The 25,368-nt window shown below is 38.7% G+C and overlaps 1 protein-coding gene across 1 annotated transcript in view; it reads right to left on the bottom strand.

Moving 5' to 3' along the window:
- Positions 1-272: 272 nt before the first annotated feature.
- Positions 273-25,368, bottom strand: part of DDX10 (DEAD-box helicase 10) — a 158,558-nt gene continuing 133,462 nt past the window's right edge. The window contains 2 exon segments of the mRNA XM_029960897.1: positions 273-954; positions 11,960-12,093. Of these exon segments, the coding sequence (XP_029816757.1) occupies positions 765-954; positions 11,960-12,093 (324 nt within the window). The 3' untranslated portion in view covers positions 273-764.

The raw sequence follows: 25,368 nt of genomic DNA, 5'->3' as shown, positions 1-25,368 counted from the left end.
ATATTTGGTCATAACAAACAAAACGTAGCTCACTTCCAATCGTAAGTCTACCATAAAATCTACTTTGCAACCATTTCATCAGGCAGTGTTATGCTCTACCATTTTGTGGCATCACTGTGTTGTCATTCATAAGGGATTCAAATGCAAGACTCAGTTTTAGCTTCTAAAAGTGTTTTCCTGAATTGCCTAACACCGGTGACAGAATCACAACAGAAATGATAACTAGAGGATAAATATATGCTTCATAACAAAGTTGAAAGAGACACTGTAAGTTTACATCAAGGCTCCAGAAATTTTTATTAAAATATTTTTTAAATATGTGCATGATACACTGAAGAAGTATTTTTAAGTAATATGACTTGAGCTGCCAACAGAATTTTTCTTTAAAAATATTAATACACATATATCTTCCAAAATAACAACAAACCTGACACAGTTAAGAAAGGAACATCCTGTTTTCATTTAAAGCAACATTAAAAGAAAAGAAGATAATTGCTTCAAAACTTGGGAGATTTTAAATTATGAATGTGTTACTGCAAAATGACATCTGGGGACTTAGGTTGAAAAGTTCATTTAGAAAGCCTTATAAATCAAACTAAATATTGTCTATAATCTGTGAGTCAATCTAAGGCAATCCCATTGCATGTGGAACTCATTTATCTACATCCACTGGTACCCAGCTGCCCAGATGCCAAATTCATTTTGCATAAACTACTGACAAAATTGTAGAGATGTCCCAGGGAAGAAAGTGTGCAGAAAAATAATTAGCTGTGACTGCTGAGCAGATGCAGAACAAGCTCTTCATCCTCTGCCAGAGAAAGTCCAGTATCTAATGGCAAATAAGGGTCCTCCTCTTGGCTGAATTTTACCTTCTTTCTTTTCAGTGGCATTTCTTCTGCTGTGGTACTGTTGCTATAGCTTCTCTTCTTTCTTCCACCCTTCTCCTCAACTTCACTGCAGAAACAAATCAATTAGTCTTTTTAACAACTGTGGTAATCAATATCATCATGGAATCTAACAATTCCTTTTAAACAAGGCAAATTTATGTCAAGATAAGAGCAAACGAAATTACAATTCTGGAGGGTGAAGCAATGGAAGCTGATGAACTCTGAATGTCTAAACTGGAACTGCTCTCAGGACGAGGTGGCGGTGAATGTTTTGCTGTCTTAATTGATCACAGTGTATCAAGATATCACTATCACTGTTATCTAATATTTTCTGCCTAATACAGGAACAGACAACTTGACAAAACTGATTTAGCCATGTGTCAGTGGACCTTGACATGAATTCAAGATCTTGTCTAAAATAAATATGCAACAAAAATAAAAATATGAGAACTGTCACTTCATTGGCAGATCCTACATTTAATACAGTTTTGATTTGGGACCATCTCATTCAACCACTCTTTCCCCTCCTTTCAGAAGTTTTCCTTGGAAGCTATTAACCACCACTCTGTCATGAGAGGAAGAGGAAAAGCCCAAACACAGTAATTTTCCCTGGTGAATTCCTATTTCTTCTGTTGCTTTTCTTAAGACTTGAATGAATTGCCTTTTGCAGTCTTTGATCTGGACAAAACAGTTTTAATACCCTGGATTCTACCACATGGCCACGTAACAACAATGGGAGGAAAGACTGAGCTTTCATGTATCTCCATGGGGGTTTTGTCCAAAACATAGAAAAACTGCTATAAATCATCTAAGATTAAACCAACCTAACCTAATAAAATCTATTCTAAGGTATAATATCTGTGTATCAGGTTATAGAGAGCTGGTTGTCCTATGCTGTAGGGTATTCATACCCAAAAAAAGTAAAATGCAACCCCTCATACCCCAAACCATTCCCTCCAAACAAGGTAACCAAAACATAGTGGCAATCTCATTTTTTCACATTTGTATTTTTTCAAATATACCAAAAGTAATAAATGGAACTTCAAAGACTGAGTTTAGGCTTTTCTAAAATAGTTGGGCAAATTCAGATTTTCAACTAAAATTTGGCAAATTTCTAGCCAGAAAATTCAGTCTACTTGAAAAAAAAAGTTTCAACAAGGATTTTCTTAATGTCCATAACTTTTACAATTGCTTAAGTGTAAATGCAGTGCTTTGTTGACTTTGAGCTGTCATTTGCATGGGGGTAGCTTTTCAGGGCTTGCTACCAACATTTTATTCCTTTTCTGGGGAAAGGACTCTCATATTTTCTCTGTAGTGCTTAAGATATTCCATAAATGCTGAAGCTATACTGACAGTATATGAAAATACACTAAAGCACTAACAATTCTCACTTTTCCAAGTGGACAGTATGGGTCTGGGCTAGAGTTTCATGGTGTTCACTTTGATCAGGACAGACTATAGGGGTTCACTTTAAAAGCATAAGGAAGGTCTCATTAAATAAGAGCATTTTATCTTGTTTGCAAAAGAGCCAATTACTTCCAGCCTTTGAAGGGACTCAGAAGCCCAGTTTGCATTCATAATTGACTAATGCTTCATCTAGGACATTAGTTCAAAACATCTGAGCAATTAAAACAATGCAGAAACCTCACAAGCTATGAAACAGCAGACTTTAATAACCAAAAATTATAATCACTTTTGGAGTTTCAGAGGCCCAAGGCCTAGACATCTGTAAGGTATAATGTTTAAATATAAAACACATTTAGAAAGAACTGTGAGTTTTCTCATTTTTTCCACAGACAAAAGCATATCAACACAATTATGACCAATTTTCATCGTAAATTTTGTGGGATAATTATGCTGAGTCAAGTCGCTTCTTACTATTACTGAGGGATTGCAGTGCTCGATTTGTAGTATAAACTAAAGATGTATCTACATGTTAGCAGGAGTATTTTCACACTGATTTGACCCCTACTGGGCTGTGAGCTGGAGTGGTGAATAAAGAGGAATATTTAACACAGGAAGCAGCAGCAGCAGAGCTACCAAGAGATGAAGAGGGCTAAAGACATGTTTTCATGATGCTCATAAATTAGAAGTAAAACAGTATTTAATAAAGGTGACTTAGGAAGGTAATGAGAATCACATGAAACATGTGAATAAAATGCTCCTAATTTTGAGACGCAGAAGGAAGACAGACTGTCTGTCCATAGAATGATTTCCATTGAAAGGGACCTCTGAAGATCAGCAAGTCCAACCCCATGTCCTGTTCCTGCAGGATGGATTTTTACCAGCAGTGGCGTGGAGAGGGGCTGTACTACTCTGGAGGAGCAGTCAGAGATCTAGGTTTTACAAAAGGTGAAAGTGGCAATCTTAAATGGAAGATGGAAAACATGTGTCATTGTGATGCTCAGAGACATCCTGCACTCCATTGGTGTGCTTCTCCTTAGCTGTTTTGACAGAAACTCTTCGAAGGAGGTGTAATAGGCGTAACCCTCAGGTCCACACGTGAAAGGACCGAGTGCACAAAGGCAGCTATACAGGGATGACTTCTGCACTTACGGTCAAATGGATTCTTCCTCAGTCTCCATTAACTGAAGGCCTCTCAGCCCACTCTGCAGAGCCAATCTTTTTATTGTTGGTCACTTCCTATGGACATAAATGGCCCCTTGTTCCTCACAAACACACAAACTGATGCACTACCAGCTGATATCCACAAATAGCCAAAATAAAGTTATTTTAAGGTGAACTATTTTCTAGCAGAACAACTCAGTTAGAAATCAACCCCACAATTCAGATTCAAACCAAAGCCAGTGCATCTTTTTGTCTTCTACTTATAACACTTTAAAAATGGTATGTGCAGCTGGTTTACAATTCCTTCCTTTTACCATCTGGTGCAATTTAGCTTTTCAGCCACATGAACGATCCATCTGAGGCTGCCTGATGGAAGGATTTACTTTCTGTTTACACAGGTGAGGAGGTACCAACAATCGACTTATCAACAGGCACGGTAATTTCTGTGGTCACCATTTGCACAGCTGTATCAACAAAGTAAGATGCTACCAGTCGATAAGTAATGTTTATTACTCAAACACTAAAGCATGGTTTATGAATCCTGTCCCTTAAACCAGTGCCAGCATATATGAATGGTTATCTGGGAAACAGGGAATCTAATTACGACCCTGATAGCTATACACCAAGAAAGCCTTAATTTAACTACCAAAAAATAATTTCACAAGGGTGTTTTGAGGTAATACCAGGAAAAAATAGAAAGCTTTTAATTGTTAGTATTTAACTCGCTTCTGGGCTTCAAGCTATGTCTTGGCAAGCTGCAAAGTTTAGATTTTAAGTGCTTAAGAACCAGCCATTTGAAATGTGCAGCCACAGAGCCAAGTTGCTGTTGTTTAAACAGTGGTAATGTGAGATGCCTAGACAGGTTCTGCCTCACTTAACATTTATTGGAGAATGCTTTGGAGCCTAGTTTTACCAGCACTGCTCTGGAAACAAACCGCCCTTGCCACTGAATTACAGGCCATGAGTCAAGTTTCCAGGCTGCAATAAAGCACACAAGCTCTTTCCCAAAGAAATGTACAGGAATAATGAATGAATCTGCTAATAAAATACAGTTCAGTAAAAGTTAGGAATAATTTATCCCATAAATATTGGCATTTTGCTAATCAAACATGCTGTGCCCAAAACTTTTTCCACGTAATAAATTTTAATTCACACAGCCATGGCAGCAATCCTAATGAAGATTAATTACTGCAGTCCCTTCCATAAAGCCCAGTGCAGCTTCTTTCTTACTTGCTGTCAGAATGCTACAGCCCATAGAAACAGTAATGAAAATGTACTGTGCTGTGTTATTTTCTGGATCTGGACAGGCTGGATTGATGGGCTGAGGCCACTTGTATAAGGTTCAACAAGGCCAAGTGCCAGGTCCTGCACTCGGGTCACAACAACCCCAGGCAGTGCTACAGGTGGGGGAAGACAGTCTGGAAAGCTGCCCAGAGGAAAAGGAGCTGGGGGTGCTGGTCAACAGCTGCTGAACATGAGCCAGCAGTGTGCCCATGTGGCCAAGAAGGCCAATGGTATCCTGGTCTGTATCAGCAATAGTGTGACCAGCAGGACCAGGGCAGTGATTGCCCCCTGTACTTGGCACTGGTGAGGCCACACCTTGAATCCTGTGTTCAGTTTTGAGCCCTTCACTACAAGAAAGACATTGAGGAGCCGGAGTATGTCCAGAGAAGGGTAGCAAAGCTGGTGAAGGGTCTGGAGCACAAGTCTTATGAGGAGCAGCTGAGGGAGCAGGGGTTGTTTCACCTGAAGGAAAGGAGGCTCAAGGGGGACCTTATCACTCTCTACAACTGCCTGAAAGGAAGTTGTAACCAGCTGGGGGTTGGTCTCTTCTCCCAGGTATGAAGCAACAGAACAAGAAGTGGCCTCAAGTTGCACCAGGGGAGATTTAGATTGGATATTAGGAAATATTTCTTGATTGAAAGGCTTGTTGTTAAGCACTGGAACAGGCTGTCCAGGGAGGTGGTGGAGTCCCCATCCCTAAAGATATTGAAAAGACGTGCAGATGTGGCATTTCGGGACATGGTTTAGTGGTGGACTTGGAAGTGCTAGGTTAACAATTGGACTCGGTGATCTTAAAGGTCTTTTCCAACTTAAATGATTCTATGATTCTCTTACTTGCCATTCCACTGATATAAAGCAAAACACCCCTAAAATTAAATATATAAAGAACCATTGCAGTAAAAGGGATGAATAATCTACTTGTAATGAAATACCACTGCAATACAACTAAAAGTAAAAGACAAATCTGTCTTGGAGCTGAAGGACTGGAAGAAGAATAACCTGTAAGAGGGAAAAAAAATTAAATGGAAACCAGACCAGCAAGAGAGTATGCTTAGTGTTTCGTATTATTCTACGGGAAGTATGCATAAGATTTGATGGCAAAAGGCACTCAGCTCAACCACCAACATCTCACTTCTGTTCTAAAGCTCTAGTGGTGGTGGACTCGAATCAGATCTCTGAAGTTGTAACAGCACTTTTCTTCTCTGTTTCCATCACAGACATTGCTGGCCATAAAGCAGCAGTACCTGACTCAGTTCTGGAACACTGAAGTTTCTATTCAATGTATTTGGGCTAAGCAATTTTAGCTTATCTTGATACAACAGTGTGAAAATTAAAATTATTCAGGGGTTGATCATAGAATCATAGAATGTTTTGGTTGAAACAGACCTTAAAGATCATCATGTTCCAACTCCCCTGCCACAGGCAGAAACACCTTCCATTAGACTAGGTTGCTCAAAGCCCCATCCAACCTGCTTTATATGGTTCTCATATGGATCTTGATCATCATATGGATCAAATATCACTGTTTCTGAGTTGAAAGTCTTCCAACTGGGGATGACCGTGGTTTTAATGAAACCACTTTGATTTGTTGTGCGTCTCTGTCAGAGGCTTAACCTTCTCTGAAATGTACTGCTGCCTTTGGAGATGCTGCTAACCACCTGTCTAACTCTTGCACCTGTTCACTCCTCCTCAGCTTCAACTGAGGAACAGGGCACTGACATTCTTCAAATCTGTTCATCTTTTTTTTTTGTGGGACCGCTATCATCCTCCAATTGTTGACAGCTAATTTCTGAACTGCAGAGTTTCAGTACTTACTCATTCCATTTCTCCTTCATTCATGTAGACACTTGTTGATGACATACTACATTTTTTAATTTTTTTTTTATTATTTTTTAAAGGTAATTTCTGTACCTGACAAGTTTACAGGAACAAAGGAAGGATAGAGTCTGGTCTGCAGCATAGATTACCAAATTTCACTAAGAAATTCTACCACTGAGTCCATTTCATATAGTCAGCTAGAGTGTAACTATGATAAAAACTTTTATAAAGACTTTCAGGGCATAAGAATATCCCATTTCTATCAAGAGCAATTCAATATCACAATGTCCAGTTTTGCAGCTAACCAGAAGGATCAAGACCTTAAACAGAGTCCTTTTATAACGTCTGTCCTACGGTGCTTTTCTGGCCATCACAAGACGAATCACAACCTGATCTGCTTTTATGACCAGGTGACCCGCCTGGTGGATGAGGGGAATGCTGTGGATGTGTCTTCCTGGACTTCAGCAAAGGCTTTGACACCATCTCCCACAGCATACTCCTGGAAAAGCTGGAGAGTTGGGCTGATTCTAACAGGATGAGGTTCAACAAGGCCAAGTGCCAGGTCCTGCCCTTTGGCCACAACAACCCCAGGCAGCGCTACAGGCTGGGGACAGAGTGGCTGGAGAGCAGCCAGGCAGAAAGGGACCTGGGAGTTTGGATTGACAGAAAGCTGAACAGGAGCCAGCAGTGTGCCCAGGTGGCCAAGAAGGCCAATGGCATCCTGGCCTGGATCAGGAACAGTGTGGCCAGCAGGACCAGGGAAGTGATTCTTCCCCTGTACTCAGCGCTGGTGAGGCCACACCTGGAGAACTGTGTCCAGTTCTGGGCCCCTCAGCTCAGGAAGGACATTGAGGTGCTGGAGCAGGTCCAGGGAAGAGCAATGAGACTGGTGAAGGGACTCGAGCACAAGTCCTATGAGGAGAGGCTGAGGGAGCTGCGGTTGTTTAGCCTGGAGAAGAGGTGGCTCAGGGGAGACCTCATCATTCTCTATAACTACCTGAAAGGAGGTTGTAGCCAGGTGGGAGTTGGTATCTTCTCCCAGGCAACTGTCTTAAAGGGTTGGACTCTATGATCTCAGAGGTCCCTTCCAACCCAGTTGATTCTGTGATGATTCTATAAAGTTCTGACCTTCATAAAGTAACTGCTATGAACTGAATAATCCATGTTAGAAGGAACACCATATATTTGCAGATGAATCATCTCAAAAGACAATATAATGGCAACCTCATTAAGAATCATGTAAAACTTAGTAGGTCAACATCAGCATCCTGGTATAAAAAGGCACAAGAAACTGCAGTTTACCATAAATAAAGGCAGGCGCACAACCAAGCAGCACTGAATACTAGCTTGCACACCTGTCAGCTGGTGACTGTCCATAAACTCACAAACAAACCAGTACAAGAACTAAGACATTGCTCCTTTCCCCTCATGTCCAAGATCTTTTCCATGCTGGTCTAAGAGTTAATGTGATCAGTCACACCTATTAAAGATTTAAAGGTAATGATGAGGGTCAGTCGGAACTTTGTTCTTCATTTTTATTTAAAGAGGTTGAGGAATTAGAAATACCAGAAACTCAATTCAATTGCAAAATGAATATTTAAGGAATCCAGCTGCTTTTCTTTCACCCTGTTCTATATTCTTAAATTTTTCACCTCATTAATAATTTACATTGATAGCCTTAAACCAAATATGATGAATGTTGCTAGATATACAAAAATTAATCTCATATTACATGCTAGTAGTAATTAATTACTCTGCTCTTAGAGGTATGCCTGGAAGGGAATTTTACTCAAAGGTAAATTTAACCCATTATTTGTATAGCTCCCCCAGTTAAAAAAAATGCTGGGGGAGGAGGGAGAAGAGATTAACAATGTCTTTGACTTTTTAAACCATGGACAGATGGTTTATTTTTAAAGACTCTTGAAGGAAGACACCCTAGGTCTCATATACTTACTCTGAATTATCTCAGAGTAAGATAATTTTTTTTCTTTTTTCTTTCTCCTTAAAGCAAGTAACAGCTAGTGTAGCCCAACATATTTCTAATTTTAATCCAACTCTTTGAGCAAAAGCTCTGGATTTTGGAAGTATAAAATAGAGTTGTATTTTCTAATACGAAAGCTTAATTTCACTGTCTGCTACTCTTGGTTGAACTAGTTTTGTTAAAATCAGTAGGTCAATATTTCCCAGCCTCAAGAGCAACTCATCATACAATTCAGTGGCAGCTCTAAGAAAGGTGTATGAGGCATGAATGTTGTTTTAACAAAATTCCCTCCTTCCCACTGGTAGTAAGATTTCTTGCCTGCTCCCTTACTCATTCTTCTTGATCCATTATCCTCCCTCCTCCTTCCCTGCATACATCCCTTCCATCTCGTTCCTTCCCAATACAAAATCAAGTAACATTTCTCTATGGCCTTATGCTCACCACCAGTCTCTTCGGCTACCACTTTCCTTTATCTATAAGGGCTAGCAAGGCTGTTTGCAACTGCTCTTTGGGTCCTTGTTAACTCCTGTTCAGCTCAAATGCTGAAGAACTTGAAGTAATTTGACTCACTTTCTAAATTTCTGTCCTCTTCTTTAAAATGCTAAAAACACCTATTCTTCATTGCCCCAGTCCTCCAGCAAACACAGACAAAACTGAAAAGCAGGAAAGTATTCAGTCCGAGTGTATAAAGATGGAGAAATTGACAAAACCCTCTAAAACCTTCCTTGGAGGCAGTAAAGGACCTTTCCCATTATTAAAAAGGTCAACCCTAAGTCAGGGCAAACAACTGAGACCAGTACTGTGTCCTGAAGTTGACAACAGTTGGTTATGAAGCTTCAGATGATGCCAGTTCTTGAGACATGTTGGCCAAATCTTGACCAAATCAGCCACTGATTCAAAAAAAATCTGCATTTATTACCACTGCCAAAAATCTGTCCATCTCTGTCAACTTTTTTTCTTAAAGCTTAGCTCATCTTGAGTCTAGCTGATGTTCTGAGGAAGGAATCAATACCGAACATGATGTATGAATGCATACTCCCCCTTGCACCAAGAAGGAGCAATTTACTGCTGCTCAGAAAAACCAATGCATTTCCCTATCCTCGTCATTCTCTTGACCCACACTGGTGGGTCCACTGAATGGGCTCCAGAGGACACGGCCACCAGCCTGTTAACTTAGGGCTATCCAGTCCTTAAATCCATGCCCACACCCAGTTCTGCATACTGCCTCCAAAACATTAAGTGACAGATGGATAGGGACAATCTAGCCACTAGGACTTAGCCAATTCAGATGTGAAAAGCAAGAGCTTTATGAATTTAGGCATCTAGAATAGAGCAAAATAAAACTCTATACTCCCATTTAAGTTTCAAGATCACCTTTCTGAATCTCTTACACAATAAGCTGTTTGTCAGAAACACACAAACGGATTTCTTGTTACAGTGAAGTCAACGACAAAAACCACACAGAACTTCATGTGGTATCCTTCCATCTTCCTGCAGTATATGCTCCAGAACTGCAGTATGTTGCCATCAATTACAGAACCTCATCCCCACCCTGTGCTTTTCTGTTAAACTACAAGAAAAAAATCTTCTGATTTATATAATTAAAAACAGTTTTAAATCAAGAAGAAAAGTTTAACATTGTTAATTTTATTATATATTTACTACTAACTCAGATTCCACTTCATGTGAATGTTGAAGAGTCTGAGCAACACTGAATCATAGAACTTATCAAGTTTCACCACGCACAAATTTATTTAATACAGGACAGGTGCAAAGGACTCACTGAAATCCTCAAATGACTTCAATGTTTTTCCTTTCATACAGAGCCTCTAATGTGACAGTAGAAAAATGCATTTCTAAAACTGTATTGGCTTGTATGGCAAGGTTTTGGTAGTGGGGGGTTACAGGGTTGGCTTCTGTAAGAAGCTGCCAGAAGCTTCCCCTATGTCCAACACAGTCAATGCCAGCAAGCTCCAGGACAGACATGCCACTGGCCAAGGCCAAGCCCACCAGTGATGGAGGCAGTGCCTCTGAGATAACACAGTTAAGAAGAGGAGAAAAAAACTGCACAACAGCAACTGCAGACAGAGAGAGAAGTGAGAAAATGTGAGAGAAAAAGCCCTGCAGACATCAAGATCAGTGAAGAAGGAGGGGAAGGACATGCTCTAGGCACCAGAGCAGATATTCCCCTGCAGCCTGCGGCGAAGACTGTGGTGAGGCAGCTGTGCCCCTGCAGCCCATGGAGATCCACAATGTAGCAGAGCACCTGAAGCCCAAAGTGGAGAACCCCAGGCCAGAGCAGATGGATGCCTGAAAGAGGTTGTGACCCTGTAGGAAGCCTGTGCTGGAGCAGACTCCTGGTAGGACCTCTGACCTTGTGAAGAGAGAAGCCCACACTGGAGCAGGTCAGCAGGTTTGCTGGCAGAATTTGTGAGCTCACGCTGGAGCAGCCTGTTCCTGAAGGACTGCACCCCAAGGAAGGGACCCATGGCTGGAACAGCTTGTAAAGAACTGCAGCCCAAAGGGAGGAGCTGAAGAAACTGGTGGAGCCATGTCCCCTGTGGGAGGCATCCCCACACTGGAGCAGGGGAAGGAGTCCTCCCCTGAGGAGGAAGGAGTGGCAGAAACAACATATGATGAACTGACTGCGACCCCCATTCCCCCTCCCCCTGTGCCACTGGAGATGAGGACATATGAGAAAAACAGGAGTAAAGGTAATCCTGGCAAGAAGCAAAGGGTGGGGGGAAGGTGTTTTAAGATTTGTTTTTATTTCTCACTACCCTACCGTGATGTGATTGGTAAAAAATTAAATTCATTTTTTCCCCAAGTCAAGTCTGTTTCATCCATGACATTAAACAGTGAGAGATCTCTCCCTGGTGTTATCTCAACCCATGAGCCTTTCATTATACATTCTCTGTTCTGTCCGGCTAAGGAGGGTAGTGACAGAGTAGCTTAGGTGGATACCAGGTGTCCAGACAGGGTCAACCCACCACAGAAATATACAAAACCTCCAGGGAATTAGTCAAGATTTTTGCAGGTGAAACAGTCTCACTGAGATCCCCTCGACACTAACTCAAAAATCTTTCTCATATAGCTTCATAAAAGAGAATAACACCCTTTGGCTCAGATTTCTGTTCTGCAACTAACACACAAACTAAAACTTAAATACTAAAAGAGAAAGAGGATGATTTTAAGATGAGTTCACAGAATCACAGGATATTCTGAGTTGGAAGGGACCCATAAGGATCATTGAGTCCAACTCCTAAGCGAATGGTTCGTACAGGGACTGAACCCACAACCTTGGTGTTGTTAGTACCACACTCTAACTACCTGAGCTAATCTCAGGGTTCCTAATATCTAAACAAAACAGTGTATAAAAACATGAACATTTCAAAATGATCATATGGAAGATGGTACATACCTATAGCTGTCTTCACTTTCTGAATCTTGCTCTTCATTAGAATCTTTGTATTTATCAGGATCTGGAAGAGTACTTGGATCAAACTCTTCTTCACTTCCACTGTGAGCAAGAAAGGCCACTGTTTCCTCTTCAGCCTGTCAGGTGACAAATGGAAAGTTACCAGACAAGCAAGCAAGTCCATGTTACTTGCCACAACCCCATCAATAAACAGGGAGGTTGTAACAAAAACCACTGGGCTCAACCGCAGCCAAAGACCACCACTATTATAGGCCGGAAAATAGAATAATTTCTGCCATCATCAGTGCTCTCCTCCAAGGCTTTTTGCTAAAGGTTGAACAAACATCATTAAAAAAGGAAGGACAAGAATTTACATTCAAATTCTACCCTCCAGTATTGTCATGTTAAATCTACCAAATCTAGGAGAGATTTGCACAGCAACTAATCAAGAGCCATCTGAGAGCAAGTGTCTAAGTAATATGCAGCTTTACTGTCTCTCAGAAACACCCTGGCAAAGAGATACTCACTTATGGACACATTAATCACTGCTGTAAGGTGAATTTCATTAAATACTCTGATTTAAAACACATCAGGGTGTCCTTGCAGTTAAAAACCAAAATGCTGCCTAAACTGAATTAACTGCTCTAAGGGAGTTTCAACCATCCTCCACATGAGATGCATGTTCTTCAGGCTTTCTCCCAGATCCCTCCTTGCAGCCCAGCTTCCCTCTGTCCCCAAAGCATGTCTTAGGATGGGCGGCTGGTGTTGGCAAGTTTCCCCAAGGTACGGTACTGCCTCACCAATTCTTTAACGAAGAGAGCACAGAAGATGCTGCTCCATAAAAGTACTGGATAATATAAAAAAAGCTGACTGATTTTGCAGATATAAGTTCTGCTCCATTCAGTCCTGAACTGATGGCACCACTTTTCTAAGTTTTTGCTAATAGGCACCAAAAAAACCAGACAGACTGGAGGGCATATGTAATTGTATATGTACACAGAAATGCAAACAGAAAGCTCACAGGCATTTCTAAGCAGTGTGAACCCTAGATCCATGCATATTTATGACAAAAAGCACAAACAAATGCAAAGAAACTATAATTAAAGACATTGCTACCTTTTGTTTATATATCTAATCAACGTGCACATAGCTGAGTTTCCAAAACAGTACCCATTTAAATGATCTTTCATTCTATGAATACCTTCACATCATTATATATTTAAAATTAATTTTTGTTCTGATCTTTCATCATTTTTGTCAGCCGGTTTTAAAAGAACAGTGTTTATGTGCACCTACTTTCTCACAATAAAAAAATAGAAATAATAATTTTAAAAAATCACAAAAAGCCAAAGAGAAACTATACCAATGGTCCCTTTTTATATCTGCATATAGAATGAGTGAAAGGCAATGAGCTGGTGAGGGGTAAGATTAGTCACCTCTGCAAGAGTCTGTTCTTGCTTGACCAGTGACACTTCTGCAGTGCACCGAAAGCAAGCAGAAGATATGGCTAAAAGCCATATCTGCAATCAGAAGGTAGAGGAAAAACATACTAAACACACACATTTTGTTCTTTACCACTCTGAAACACTAATAAAGGTAATTATATAGCTGGGTGTATAAAAACACTAAAAGTATCATCAGACTCTGCAGCACTGTAAGCTTCCTAAGGTAAAACCACCTATCAAAAAGCACATTGATTATCAGGAACTTCAGGTTCTACTTAACAACAAAGTATTTTTTTTAACCAAAAAAATCTCCAAGGTCATCTTTTAGTACAATACTATAGAGCACTACTAACTCCATGGAAAACTATTCTGAAGGTCACCTTTATGCTAATTAATTTCCATAACTGAAAAGCATTCTGCATTAAATTATAGCTTATTTCAAGTTCTTTAAACATTAAATATTTGCTCTTTGCTTGTCCTTCCCATCGCATCCATTCTTTCAATATAACTGGTGCATACCAATCTTACATTTAAAAAGAATTGAAAAAGAGAAGTAGCATTCAAAGCTGTTGTATGGAATGAAGTATTTTTTAATGTGTATGTGCAACATCATGCAACAGAGTTCTGTAATACTAACATTTATTGGCAGTCTAATTGGCAGTCCATCATCTTGGGCTGTTCATTCACATTCTCAGTTATGTCAGTGAAGTGTTGAGATGCATTGTTTCCTAAGTTTTGTCATTTATATATGCACACATAAAAGATAATTACACACATGCAGATCAAACCTTCACTTCCATTAAATATTCATATTAATTTTTTCCAAAAGAAAATATGCAGAGAAGTGTTAAACATAACGCTTGCTATAGCAAAAGAAATAATGGCAAAGAAGCCTCTTTCATTCATCAGGAATCATGAAGCTGTTTATCTTATAAGTATCACCGGTTACATATTCATTAAAATATTCGTAAGACCTTGCAATTGTTAAGAACTTCAACAGGAACATTTATCATCCACAGCTGAACAACAGAAACTCATTATTTTTCCTCTCTTGCTTCAAATTTATATCAGCCAGTCAGGAAGAAGAAATCTTGCAACTTCACATTACTCACCACAAGAGCTGGAGAAAAGAAGTAAAATCATAGTTCAAAATTACACATATAAAACTTCCTCAGATACAAATAGGATGCAATTTACAGACTCAGGATGCGACCCTTCCTAAGGCAATTGCTATCAAAAAAGAGATTAACCAAAGAACAGATTTCAGATGCCTGTACTTCATGTCTAAGGTTAGTGACAATGTAACACAGACTTTGGAGTGTGTATTTATTACCGACTTCAACTGTGGAAGGAAACCTGTTCAGACATCAAATCAGACTGGCCAGGAGAACTGGATTTGCTAGCAATCATCTTGCTATTTTCATTCTGCTCAAGGGTGACAAGCTCGCTCTATCTTCAGACGACACCAGCCCACGTATTTTATAATCCAGTTCCACAGAAACTTTGCACAAAGACTTCCAGTTTGAACATAACATTGAGATGAAAACATTTTTGCATTCACGTAGTCTCCCTTTGAGGTCTAAAGAGATTCTTCTTATGCAAACTCAACATTTTAGAAAAATTCAGCAAAATTTCTGCACTAGAGGTTTTGGAAACTTTGTTGCCTTCAACCTTCCCCATTGTACCAAGTCAACAATGATCATACTCGACCTTACTGTAGTCATTTTGGAAACATACACCCAATGAGGCAAACAGGGCAGGTTCCTCTAGAGCTTTTGCTGCATTTCTCAACAGAATACCTCCAATTCAACTCTACTTGTACTTGTTACAAGATGTAATGACAACTTTCTGTCCTCCTAAAGAAGACTGAATGGATGGTGGAGCTCAGGTAAATGTGTTAGGCAGGTTGCGAGATACTGAAAATGAAGAAATTGATGTACCTTAGACACTCAAAGGACTCAAATGTCCAAAAGAACAGAATGATGTCTTACTTCTACCAAGCATTAGGCTCTCAGGTGGAAATTATCTACTATCACCAGAAAAAAAGGGAGAACTAAAAAAAAACCACCATCAAAACCTGTACGTACATAAAAAAAAAAAAAGTTGTATTTGCCAAGATTTAATTTACAAAATACATATTTATTATGGTATTTAATTTAATCTAATTTAATAGGGTTTTTTCCCTCCAATTAAATTGTCTAGGGTTGCAATTTTTATGTTCAACACTTTAAGCAATTTATCAGTTTCTCCAAACAAGGTTGAGGGAGGAGAAATAAATGCTTAGGCACTATCAGTTCTGTGCATAGTACTTTATAAAGCACACTGGGAGAATATTTCTGATTAGATGAAAACAAAACTTTCAAGGTTTGTTTAGAATTTGATCAGACTTGAGTCCACCAAAATTACACTCATAAAACATTCCTTTTTGAGTTGTGTCACCCTTCAATTTTTGCGTGGTACTTGTGATTATAAAGCTAAGAAAAGGTAAGATTTAAATACTGCTAGGAGGTTACCCTACCATAAGTACACACCTTTTAGAAGTTTATCCTATTATGGTTCATATAAAAGAATATTTTAAAATATAGTATTTTGTAAGATCTGACAGCATTCCACATTTTCTTAATTTTCTTTTCTTTGACAATTATTTGTCAGATGAAAACAGAAGTTGTTTCTGCATCACGTTTATGATGGAACATATTTATAAACAGAGAGGGTTTGTAGCATTTTCTTTAAAACATCTTACTCTGGATTCCCCTGATCACCTCGCAGGTTTGTGGGGTTTTTTCATAGCCTGTACCCCCAACCCACAACACTGTTCCCAGCTGATGCATGTTTGCTCTGATAGCACCTACACTGCCCAAAGGAATACTATTATTCTGGCAGTTCACAAATGAAATACAATCTTTGATGTTGCTGGGCTGTTTGATCCAACAGTTGTTTTGAAGCTCAACACCAAAGCCTTAGACGATACTGAAAACTGACTGTGAGGCAGTGGAGCAAACCAAGTGCTGATCTGACATACAAGGAGCTGCCTAAGCCATGCAAAAACTGGACAACCACACTCCATTACCATCTAAGGTGCATCAGTGTTCCATGGCCTGGCCAGAAAGGCTGATAGCCAAAAACTGGAGAAACCAAGGTTCCAGGTTAGTGAGACAGACACAGTCTTTGCACTAAGATGATCTCACTAATCTTTGGGTTCTCGAAGGGGTCAGTCATAGTTTCTGGTTTTCACACCACTTGGTTTTCAGTGGAAGGGACAGATAACTCCTAGCTTCATCTCCAAATAATTCACCCTTCCCAATCACTTGCAGTAACACCAAGGTTCAACTTCATGCAGGCATTCTTTATTTCTTTTCAAGCAATCTGACACCTTAAATAATACAGTAAGCCTAGTTTAGCCAGCAGAACCTTACTTTTACCAGTGGTCTCACATAATGCACATGAGGATATTTAATTTTCTTTCTTGGCATTCCTAAATGCCCACATTTTATGGTCAATGAATGGGTAAGCCTGTGTTCCAAACCAGCAGACATTGATGTATATATTCTGACATTCAAATCTCTGTGTAACTATGGCAAAGCAATTTGTGCTGGAAATGGCTCCTGCCACAAGCTAAGTTCATCATCACTGAAAACACAAAACTTGTAGAAATTTCCACACATTTGCTTCTGGCTTTTTAATATTAGTAAAGCTTCTGTCATTTTCATAGCTGTAAGAATACACTTTATCTATAAAATTTGATCTTTATAAAGTACTTAAGAGTCCATACTAGAGTTAATAGCAACACAATGAATCTATGTAGAGAAAGATAATATAATTTGGTAAATTTACAATTACAAACTCATCTACCTCAAAACAAAACGCTGAGAAGTTCTAAATATACTCAAAGCCTTTTTTTCATATTATATTAGCTCTTACCTGCATTTGAATTATAATGGATATGTGTCAGAACTAGACCTTATGCTTCTCCTTTTTTAATTTGTTCCTATAAAACCCATGCAGAATACTTATTGTAAAGACAATCTTCTTTCAGTTGTTACTAGCCACAATTAACAACATGATTTTAACAATAAGGGCAGGCTAATATCAGGACAAAACAACTATCCTATTACCTTACATGTAATTCATGTTACAGTCATGAAAATACAACTTAAAAGAAACTAAGTTACTAGGTGCATAGCACCAGAAGCAAAATACACACTGAAATACAAGAAATTCTGGCAAGCAGAAGGGTTTAACCTACTGCACATAATCTTGACTTTAGAGACTGCTTGCACACAGATTTCACAGGAGTGCTAATAGTTCCAGCATAATGAAATACGGGCATGAGCCCAAAGTGGGTTTATTTGCCATAACAGATCCACCTTAGGATCTTCAGTACCATAAACAAAGTCTCTGGCATTTGGGTTAACCTTCATCTCTAGTGCATATATATAGATTATATACATATTTTGTGTGTGTATACATATTTTGTGTATACACATATGCCCCGGAACACGTGCTTCACGGTGCTGCGGTTCCAGCTGAAAACACAGCTGCATTGGGCAGGGCACGTCTCCAGGATGAAGGACCACCGCCTCCCTAAGATCTTGCTTTATGGTGAACTTGCCACCAGCTGCAGCAAGAGAGGAGCCCCGAAGAAAAGATACAAGGACTCCCTGAAACAACATCTCAGCCTTGGCCATATTGATCACCATAACTGGTCTACTCTGGCCTCTAATCGGGAGGCCTGGAGACACACCATCTGTAACGCTGCCGCTTCCTTTGAGAACGCACGCAGGATCGCCCTTGAGGAGAAAAGACAAGGCAGAAAGAATCGTGCCCTGCAGAATTTACCACCTAAGGAGTCTTTCTGCTGTGCCTTTTGAAACCGGACATGCCTGTCTCGTATTTGCCTCATTAGCCACCAATGCACTTGTGACAAATGTGGGTAGAGCCCTTCCCAAATCTTCATTCACGAAGCCTGGCCATGATGATGATATATATACATATAGGTTATATAGTATATACAGGTTATAGTGTATACATATTTTATATGGTGTATATATAGGTTATATAGTAAAAAGGTTCCCACATGTGTCATGCTAATAGGCAGACAGAGATGCTACCATTCACACTAAATCCCATCTGAAAGAGAATTGATTTAAAGCATTTAACAATGCAAAGGCTTCAGACCAGAAAAGTCTACAAAATTTTTATTTTTAAACCTTTCTAATGCTAGATTGTCAGGTATTTTGCTTGCAAGTGAGCTAGTAGTACAGGGAATAAAAGAGGCTTATTTGCTGTGACTCAGGAAATGAGTAAAAAAGTCTGGTAGAATTAAACCTGCCAACATAATTGTCCAAAATAATAAGGCCCTCTCAAAAAAAACCAAACAAAAAAAAACCCCAAAAAACAACAACAACAAAAAAACACCCCACAAAAAAACCCCACAAAAACCCCACAAAACAACAACAACAACAACAACACACCAGCCAGAAAACCACAGTGCAGAATGCTGTTTTTAAACTTATATTCTCAACACATAATCCTTGGACTGTCTCTTTACACTCCTCCTTTCTCTCCACTTTTAGGTTCACAGCAGTCATGGCTGTCAGCTCAAATACAGAGAGTAATTCTCCCAAGTAGTCTCTGTGTTCAAACATTTCAACATATCAGTCTTCTCCACGGAACCTCAGCATATGTCCACAGAGAGAGTGCCCACACAAGAGAATTTTCTCTGGATCGCTTTCTGGCATTTTTGAACAAGCCTGAGGGAACTGCATTCCCTGCTGTGACACAGCAGCACCCCACCACCACTACTCACAGCAGGGACTGGGACCAGATATCACTCTTTGCTTAGTGATGTGTATTTTTCAGGAAGGAACAGATGAAAAGCAGCACTAACATGAAATAATCAGGAGGGAAACCTCATAAGTCACGCAATTCTGTAAACTGCTTAGTTCTGTTCTTTTTTTAGAACAACTGATTTGTATTCAGTACACAACAAAGAGTAACACTGGCTTTAAGTGCTTGTCCTATGACAAGATTTCCATGTTTTTACTGTGCTAAGTCGCATCCCCTAAATGCTTGTACAAAATACGCATGTAAAATAGCATATTTGCAGGGAGAAAAATACGAATCAAACTAATTCCAGGCAGCAAAAGTTATTTTAACTGCTACTGTTGCTTCTACATGAACTGAGAAAAAGAAACCAAGAAGAGGCATCGCTGCTCATAGCACTGACTCAATTACTTGCTGTGAGAACAACACCTTGTCTGCCTTCATACCAGATCTATGTAGCAACAGCAATAGTTTCATATTTCTTCAAATTTTCAAACAAGCAACCAGAAGGTAAATCAGAAAGCACCTGGCTGATGCTGCACACTTGCAGGGTCATTTATTTTATTTTTTAATTATTGTTGAATTCACATTCTTAAGCCATGAATATCTTTCTACAAAATGTTGCAGAAGACAACTCCCGGCACAAAAAGCATAAGAGTTAAGTAGAAAACACAACAGAACAGACGAATTAAGACTTACAGACATGCCCCCTTGTATTTCCACAGGCATTGCTGCAAAGGGGAACCTGAATGAAGAAACTCAAAAAGCTTCTGAGGTAGACTGGCAGCCATCCACTAGCTAACAGAAAATTATAATATCCCCTGATAACAGTTTTATCTACATGAACAAATATGACAGGCATGTCTTAGAAATGACAAGTGGGAAGAACACGAAAGATTTATGAGGCAAGATCTACTAGGTCAACTAAGTGAAAGAAACACAAATTTTCAGGTCTAAAGTAATATACAGCAACTTAAAAAAATAACCAAAAAAACAACCAAAAAACAACCAACAAACCAAACCACCGAAATTAAGGATAATTGCTGAGAGTCAGTGTTACAGGAGAGTTCTCTTCAGGAAAGAGAGAGAACATTTGTCATCTGTGGTAAATGAAAGGACAAATGGAGAATTAAGAAGGATTTAGATAAGCACCAGGCAGTGCTCATGGCACTACTAAGGCGTATGCTAAAGTGAGAGAAAGCGGTAATACCCACACTGACTGTTAAAGACAGTGGCAAAGAAGGTTGAACTTTTTTTCTTGAGAATTGCCTAATCCATGAAATGTCAGCTAAGATTTTAATTTGGATGGAAAGGTAGAGCTGAAGTAAAGAGACTGAAATAAGACTCATCAGTACAGATATGAATTTCTATTTTTCTCCACAGATAAGAGGAGAAAAAATGCAAAAGGCTGTGCAAAACATTGTCACAGAAGGAGCCTGAAGACTACAAGATTCCTGAAATTATGAAGGAGGAGCTAGTAGAGAAGAGAGACATCAGAACAGAGGGTAGTCACATTTGCAAACCCCTGAAAAACTGAGCGGATATGGAAAGGCCAAGTGACCGACCAACGAGTGAGAGGAAGGCTGAATAATGTCAGGGCTTCCAGAGGAGAGGAGCTGTCTAAGAGGGAAACCAGAGAGCAGTTGCTAAAGAACACGATGGATGATGTCTATGGAGGAGAACTGAAACATGTCTATGTTGCTAATGAACAGAAGGGCATGAAGAAATGGGGCAGCTTGAAAAGTATGAAAGGCCAGTGTGGAAGCAAGAATCAAAGACAAACAGGGAAGAACAATAAGGCAGAAGTGAGAAGGACTCAGAGAGGAAGACTACCAAGAGAAGATCTGATGGAGCTGAGAGGGATGACAAAGGCAACCAGCAAGGAGAGAAGAACTGTCAGCTATTTTAAAAATGGGAAAGAGTAGGAAAGGGGAAGAGTAAGGAGGCATGAGAATGGCACTGAAGCTGCTTGTGAAGGACACAGAAAAAACAGCAAAGAGGTAGAACAGCTAGTCATGGGTAGAGAGGAATTTAATCAACAGCAAACAGAACTAGGGAACACATGGTAGAACATCTGAAGGCACCTCTTCACATGGCAAGTGGAAAAACCGTGCATGTTTTGCCACAGTCTACATTAGTTTACATGGGCTCAAAAAGTAGGTAGGTAACAGTAATAAAATATTACCAAAGCATGGTAAGTAACAACAGTGCTGTTCCTGTGCCCCTGACAGTCCCTTAACTCCAGAACTCTTCAGCCAGGGACTGTTTGAAACAGTCACAGTTTGAAAACCATACTGCAAATTTTTCTGCAAACCAACCAAAAGATCTGACAGGGAGAAGGGAAGGTCACCCTCATTTCACAGAAGTAATTTTTTTTCCCACTGCTGTTCTGTTTTCTATTAGTCTTTCAGGTCTTCTCATGAAAACATCACCGTTTATTAAATAAATCTAGTGAAGACAACTATCATCTCATTCTCAGTACAAAACCAAAATATTTGAAACAATGCACTGAGAGGAAAATTGAAAGTTGAGACAATTTGCCATCAAAAGCCTAAATCTGTGCCTAATTATATCACATGCAATAGCTTGCTGAAGAACCTAAACTGTGCTATCTGAAAGAGTCTTTGGGTTCTGTACTGCTGCCAAAATGTTTTCCCCTATTTCCAGCGACTGAGCAACAACTTTCAGATTTAGCAACTGAAATACAAGTGGTATACAAATACTCATCTGTAGATGTAATTAGCATATTATTGATTTTTAACTGACTTCTTGCTGCTCCCTAAAGTCCATACTTGCAGCAAATCAGTCTCAAACATTCCGCAAGCATTGAAGGCATCTTTACAAATTTTAACCTGGAAAATTGCAATTTTCAGCTAATGACATATTATAACTTAATAGTCATTCATTTGCTTGCCTGTTCATTTCAACAATATCTAAAAAATCGTTATACTGCATAAATAATGTATTATATCCATAACGACAGGATACAGTACACTGTATGATTGATTATCTTGGCATTTAGCTCCTGTGGGAACAGCTTTTGTGAAACATGGCTCTATCAAACTCCCTGAAAATTACATTTTAGTAAAACTGTCTGAATGATCAAACTCGGGTATGGCTAGACATAATGTCATTAACATTACACAGGCAGGTACAAACTTGCACTCTTCATACTGTACCAAAGCAATGCTATTTTACTTCTGTTTCTCAAGGAATCAGAGATAGCAACATCAAGGTGGATCAATTTAAATCAGTGATTTGAATCAGTAATTATAAACCTCATTAAAGCCAGGAAACATTTAATTCCCACAGTGTTTTACACAAGAAATCACTGATACTTTCATTTTTATTTCAGTATTCTGAGGCACAATTGTTTTACACTGGACTTTACACAAAATGTGGTACTATTTTATGCTAATTATTTTAAGTCCCAGTTTTTCCTTTTCCATTAGCAAATGATAAAAGAGCCATCATGTAGTTGCCAAGTGTTTGCTAATAATTTTTTCATCATGGTTAGTGTCAAGCCTGACTCTTATTCCATTTTAAATACAGTAGACGCATGGAAAAAAAATTAAGTTTTCCAAGCAGGTGCTGTATTGTTAATTTAACATTTATGTACACATTCTGCATTGCTAACAAAATTTACTACTTCTGAGCACCCTATCTTCTTTTTGGTACAGCTAACAGCTTCCAATCTAATTTATATTCACAGGCTGAAAGAGGATGTTAGAGTAAACAAAGACAACCAGTTCCTCAAATCCTAACATATTTTTAAACCTTTAACTGCACCTTGAATTCAACTTATCAAATATATCAAATGAATAAAGCATTTCAGAACCAGGAAAGGATACAACTTGTTATGAAAAAACAGTTCATTTTCCCTATTAATGATTGTTCTCTAAATCACATCCCTATCTGAAACTTAATCAGCAACTTTATTTCTTGAATCATTTATTTTTAGATTTTTCTATTAATTTTTTTTCATAGCTCATTCCTTAATACCTTCATTTTATCCACTGTTTTTAAGTCCCCAAAAATAAAATAATGTATCTAACAAATTAAAATATGTATTTTAATAACTTTTTTGTTATTTTTATTGACTTGCTGATATATATACCTATCGTGTTATTAATAAGTATAAGATGGTTTCCCCCTCTGCTCTCCCATTCCCCAAATACTTGCAACATACATAGAAAATGTGAAAGAAAGGGAGAACAAGAAGGATAAATATTAATCTCATTGATTTAAAAATAAATCATAGCATGCTCAGAAGGCTGTCAGGAAAAGTAATTTTAGCCTAACTTTACTGCTCATTATGAACTCTGGTGCAAACAGTTCAATTGCTCTACTGACTTTCTGGCGTTGTTACACAATCGGCTTGCAATTATCATTTGCTGTACATTATTAAATACTGGAAACAGAAATAGCAAACTGAAAACAGGATCTACTGGCTTGAGTGTAGACATACCAGCACATATTGCCATATCGTGGTGTTTTACCACTGGCAGAAATGTTTAAACATATTTTCTCAACTGCTGAGGGAAAGATGAGGTTTCCTGTGGCAACATTAGTAGCTCCTAGAGACCCATCCTCAAGGGGTCTAGCAGTCACTAGTCTTCAGCATTTCAATCTTGACAAAAATCTGAAGGCAGCAGCCATAACACACCCCATACATAAAAACTATATTCAATTGCTACTTTCTCCACTACCTGTCATACAATGATTTAGATTTGCATAATTCTTCAATTCTTGGCCTAATACTTAGCACAACAGATGAAAACCAAGTCTTTTTTTCTCTTAGAAACCTTTTTCATCTGTTACATTAAACAGATCAAAAAAAAGAACTGTGACTTTGAAACAATGTTACACATTATTATAATTTCAGAGTCATAGGAGTATTCCTCTGTTTGAGAAATGTGGGCCTTAAGTGGCTGGTCCCCTTTGCACAGTCACATATCTTTGCAAGGGGAACATTTTATCTTTACAATAATATTTTTGCTTTCTTCAGGACTACAACTCTTTGCCACTGACAAGTTTAGGATTTCAGCTTTATAGAGTCACTAAAATTATTTCTGCCTCAGTAGAGCGACCTGATTATAAAATCCAGTTGTGATTTGATTGCACCCACAAAGCTATCTCCTCACGCATATAACTTAAATGGCTTACACTTCCTTTTTAAGTTCTTGCAGTCTCACAAAATTTTGAGGATAAAATTTAATGATCTATTGAAAATAAATAAATAATTTGTTATATCACATTCTACTCGGCATACAACATTAGCACAGAGAACATTTGCTAGAGGTACTGTTAAGTGAATATCCTTGTTACATTATGCATGACTTCCCAAAGCACTGAGTACATAACATCCATCATAAAATTCAGAATATATAACTAAATTTAGTAATAAGTATATTCAGACCTGTGATCAGCATTCTGACATCTCCAGTTATGAGTTTTAATTAAACTTGCTTTTGTATTAAGTCTATTTTTTTAAAATAAGTACAGAATCCTGCTTTATACATCATGCATAAGAAAAAAAAAAAAAAGATAAAAAAGTTATTTGTAGATGCCTTTTTTTAAAGGGACTTCATCATTCAAGTCACTGTTCCATAACTTCTTTTCAGTTGTGATGAAGAGGCGCAACTGCCGAACACGATCAGTGTCTTTGAGAAATTCAGACACCTCACTGGCAATCCATTTCAGCACCCCAAATACTACTTCCAGTGACAAAAAGCTGATAAATGAGATCAATGGGTGATACAGGGAATGGATTTTTTCTTTTACCAGGAAATAAATTATCAAAAAATAAACCCAAAGAGATTCTTGGATACCTCTGATACATCAGACTAACACTTGGATTCAAGTTAGTCTCAAGCAATAAATGAAACTAGAATTAACTATCACACCAAATTACCAAAACCAAACAAGGAAAGCCCAGCTTAAAGGATTTAGTATTCTGAGCTTCAGAAAACCTATGAGAATGATTTACTGACACTGTGGCACAGAAGAGGGGTGGTTTTGCGGTTGGTTTGTTGGTTTTGGGGGGGTTTATTACCATATTAATACTTTTGTTCAAAGGTTACTCTTTCTACATTTCCAAAAAATAGTTTTTATTAATAGAGCCTAGTACTCTACCATTCA

The sequence above is a fragment of the Manacus vitellinus genome, unplaced genomic scaffold, assembly GCF_001715985.3.
Source record: "Manacus vitellinus isolate BGI_N305 unplaced genomic scaffold, ASM171598v3 scaffold_2_pilon, whole genome shotgun sequence".
In the NCBI taxonomy this organism is placed as follows: Eukaryota; Metazoa; Chordata; class Aves; order Passeriformes; family Pipridae; genus Manacus; species Manacus vitellinus.
The sequence above is the reverse complement of the archived record's forward strand: the minus strand, read 5'-3'. Positions and strand labels throughout refer to the sequence as shown.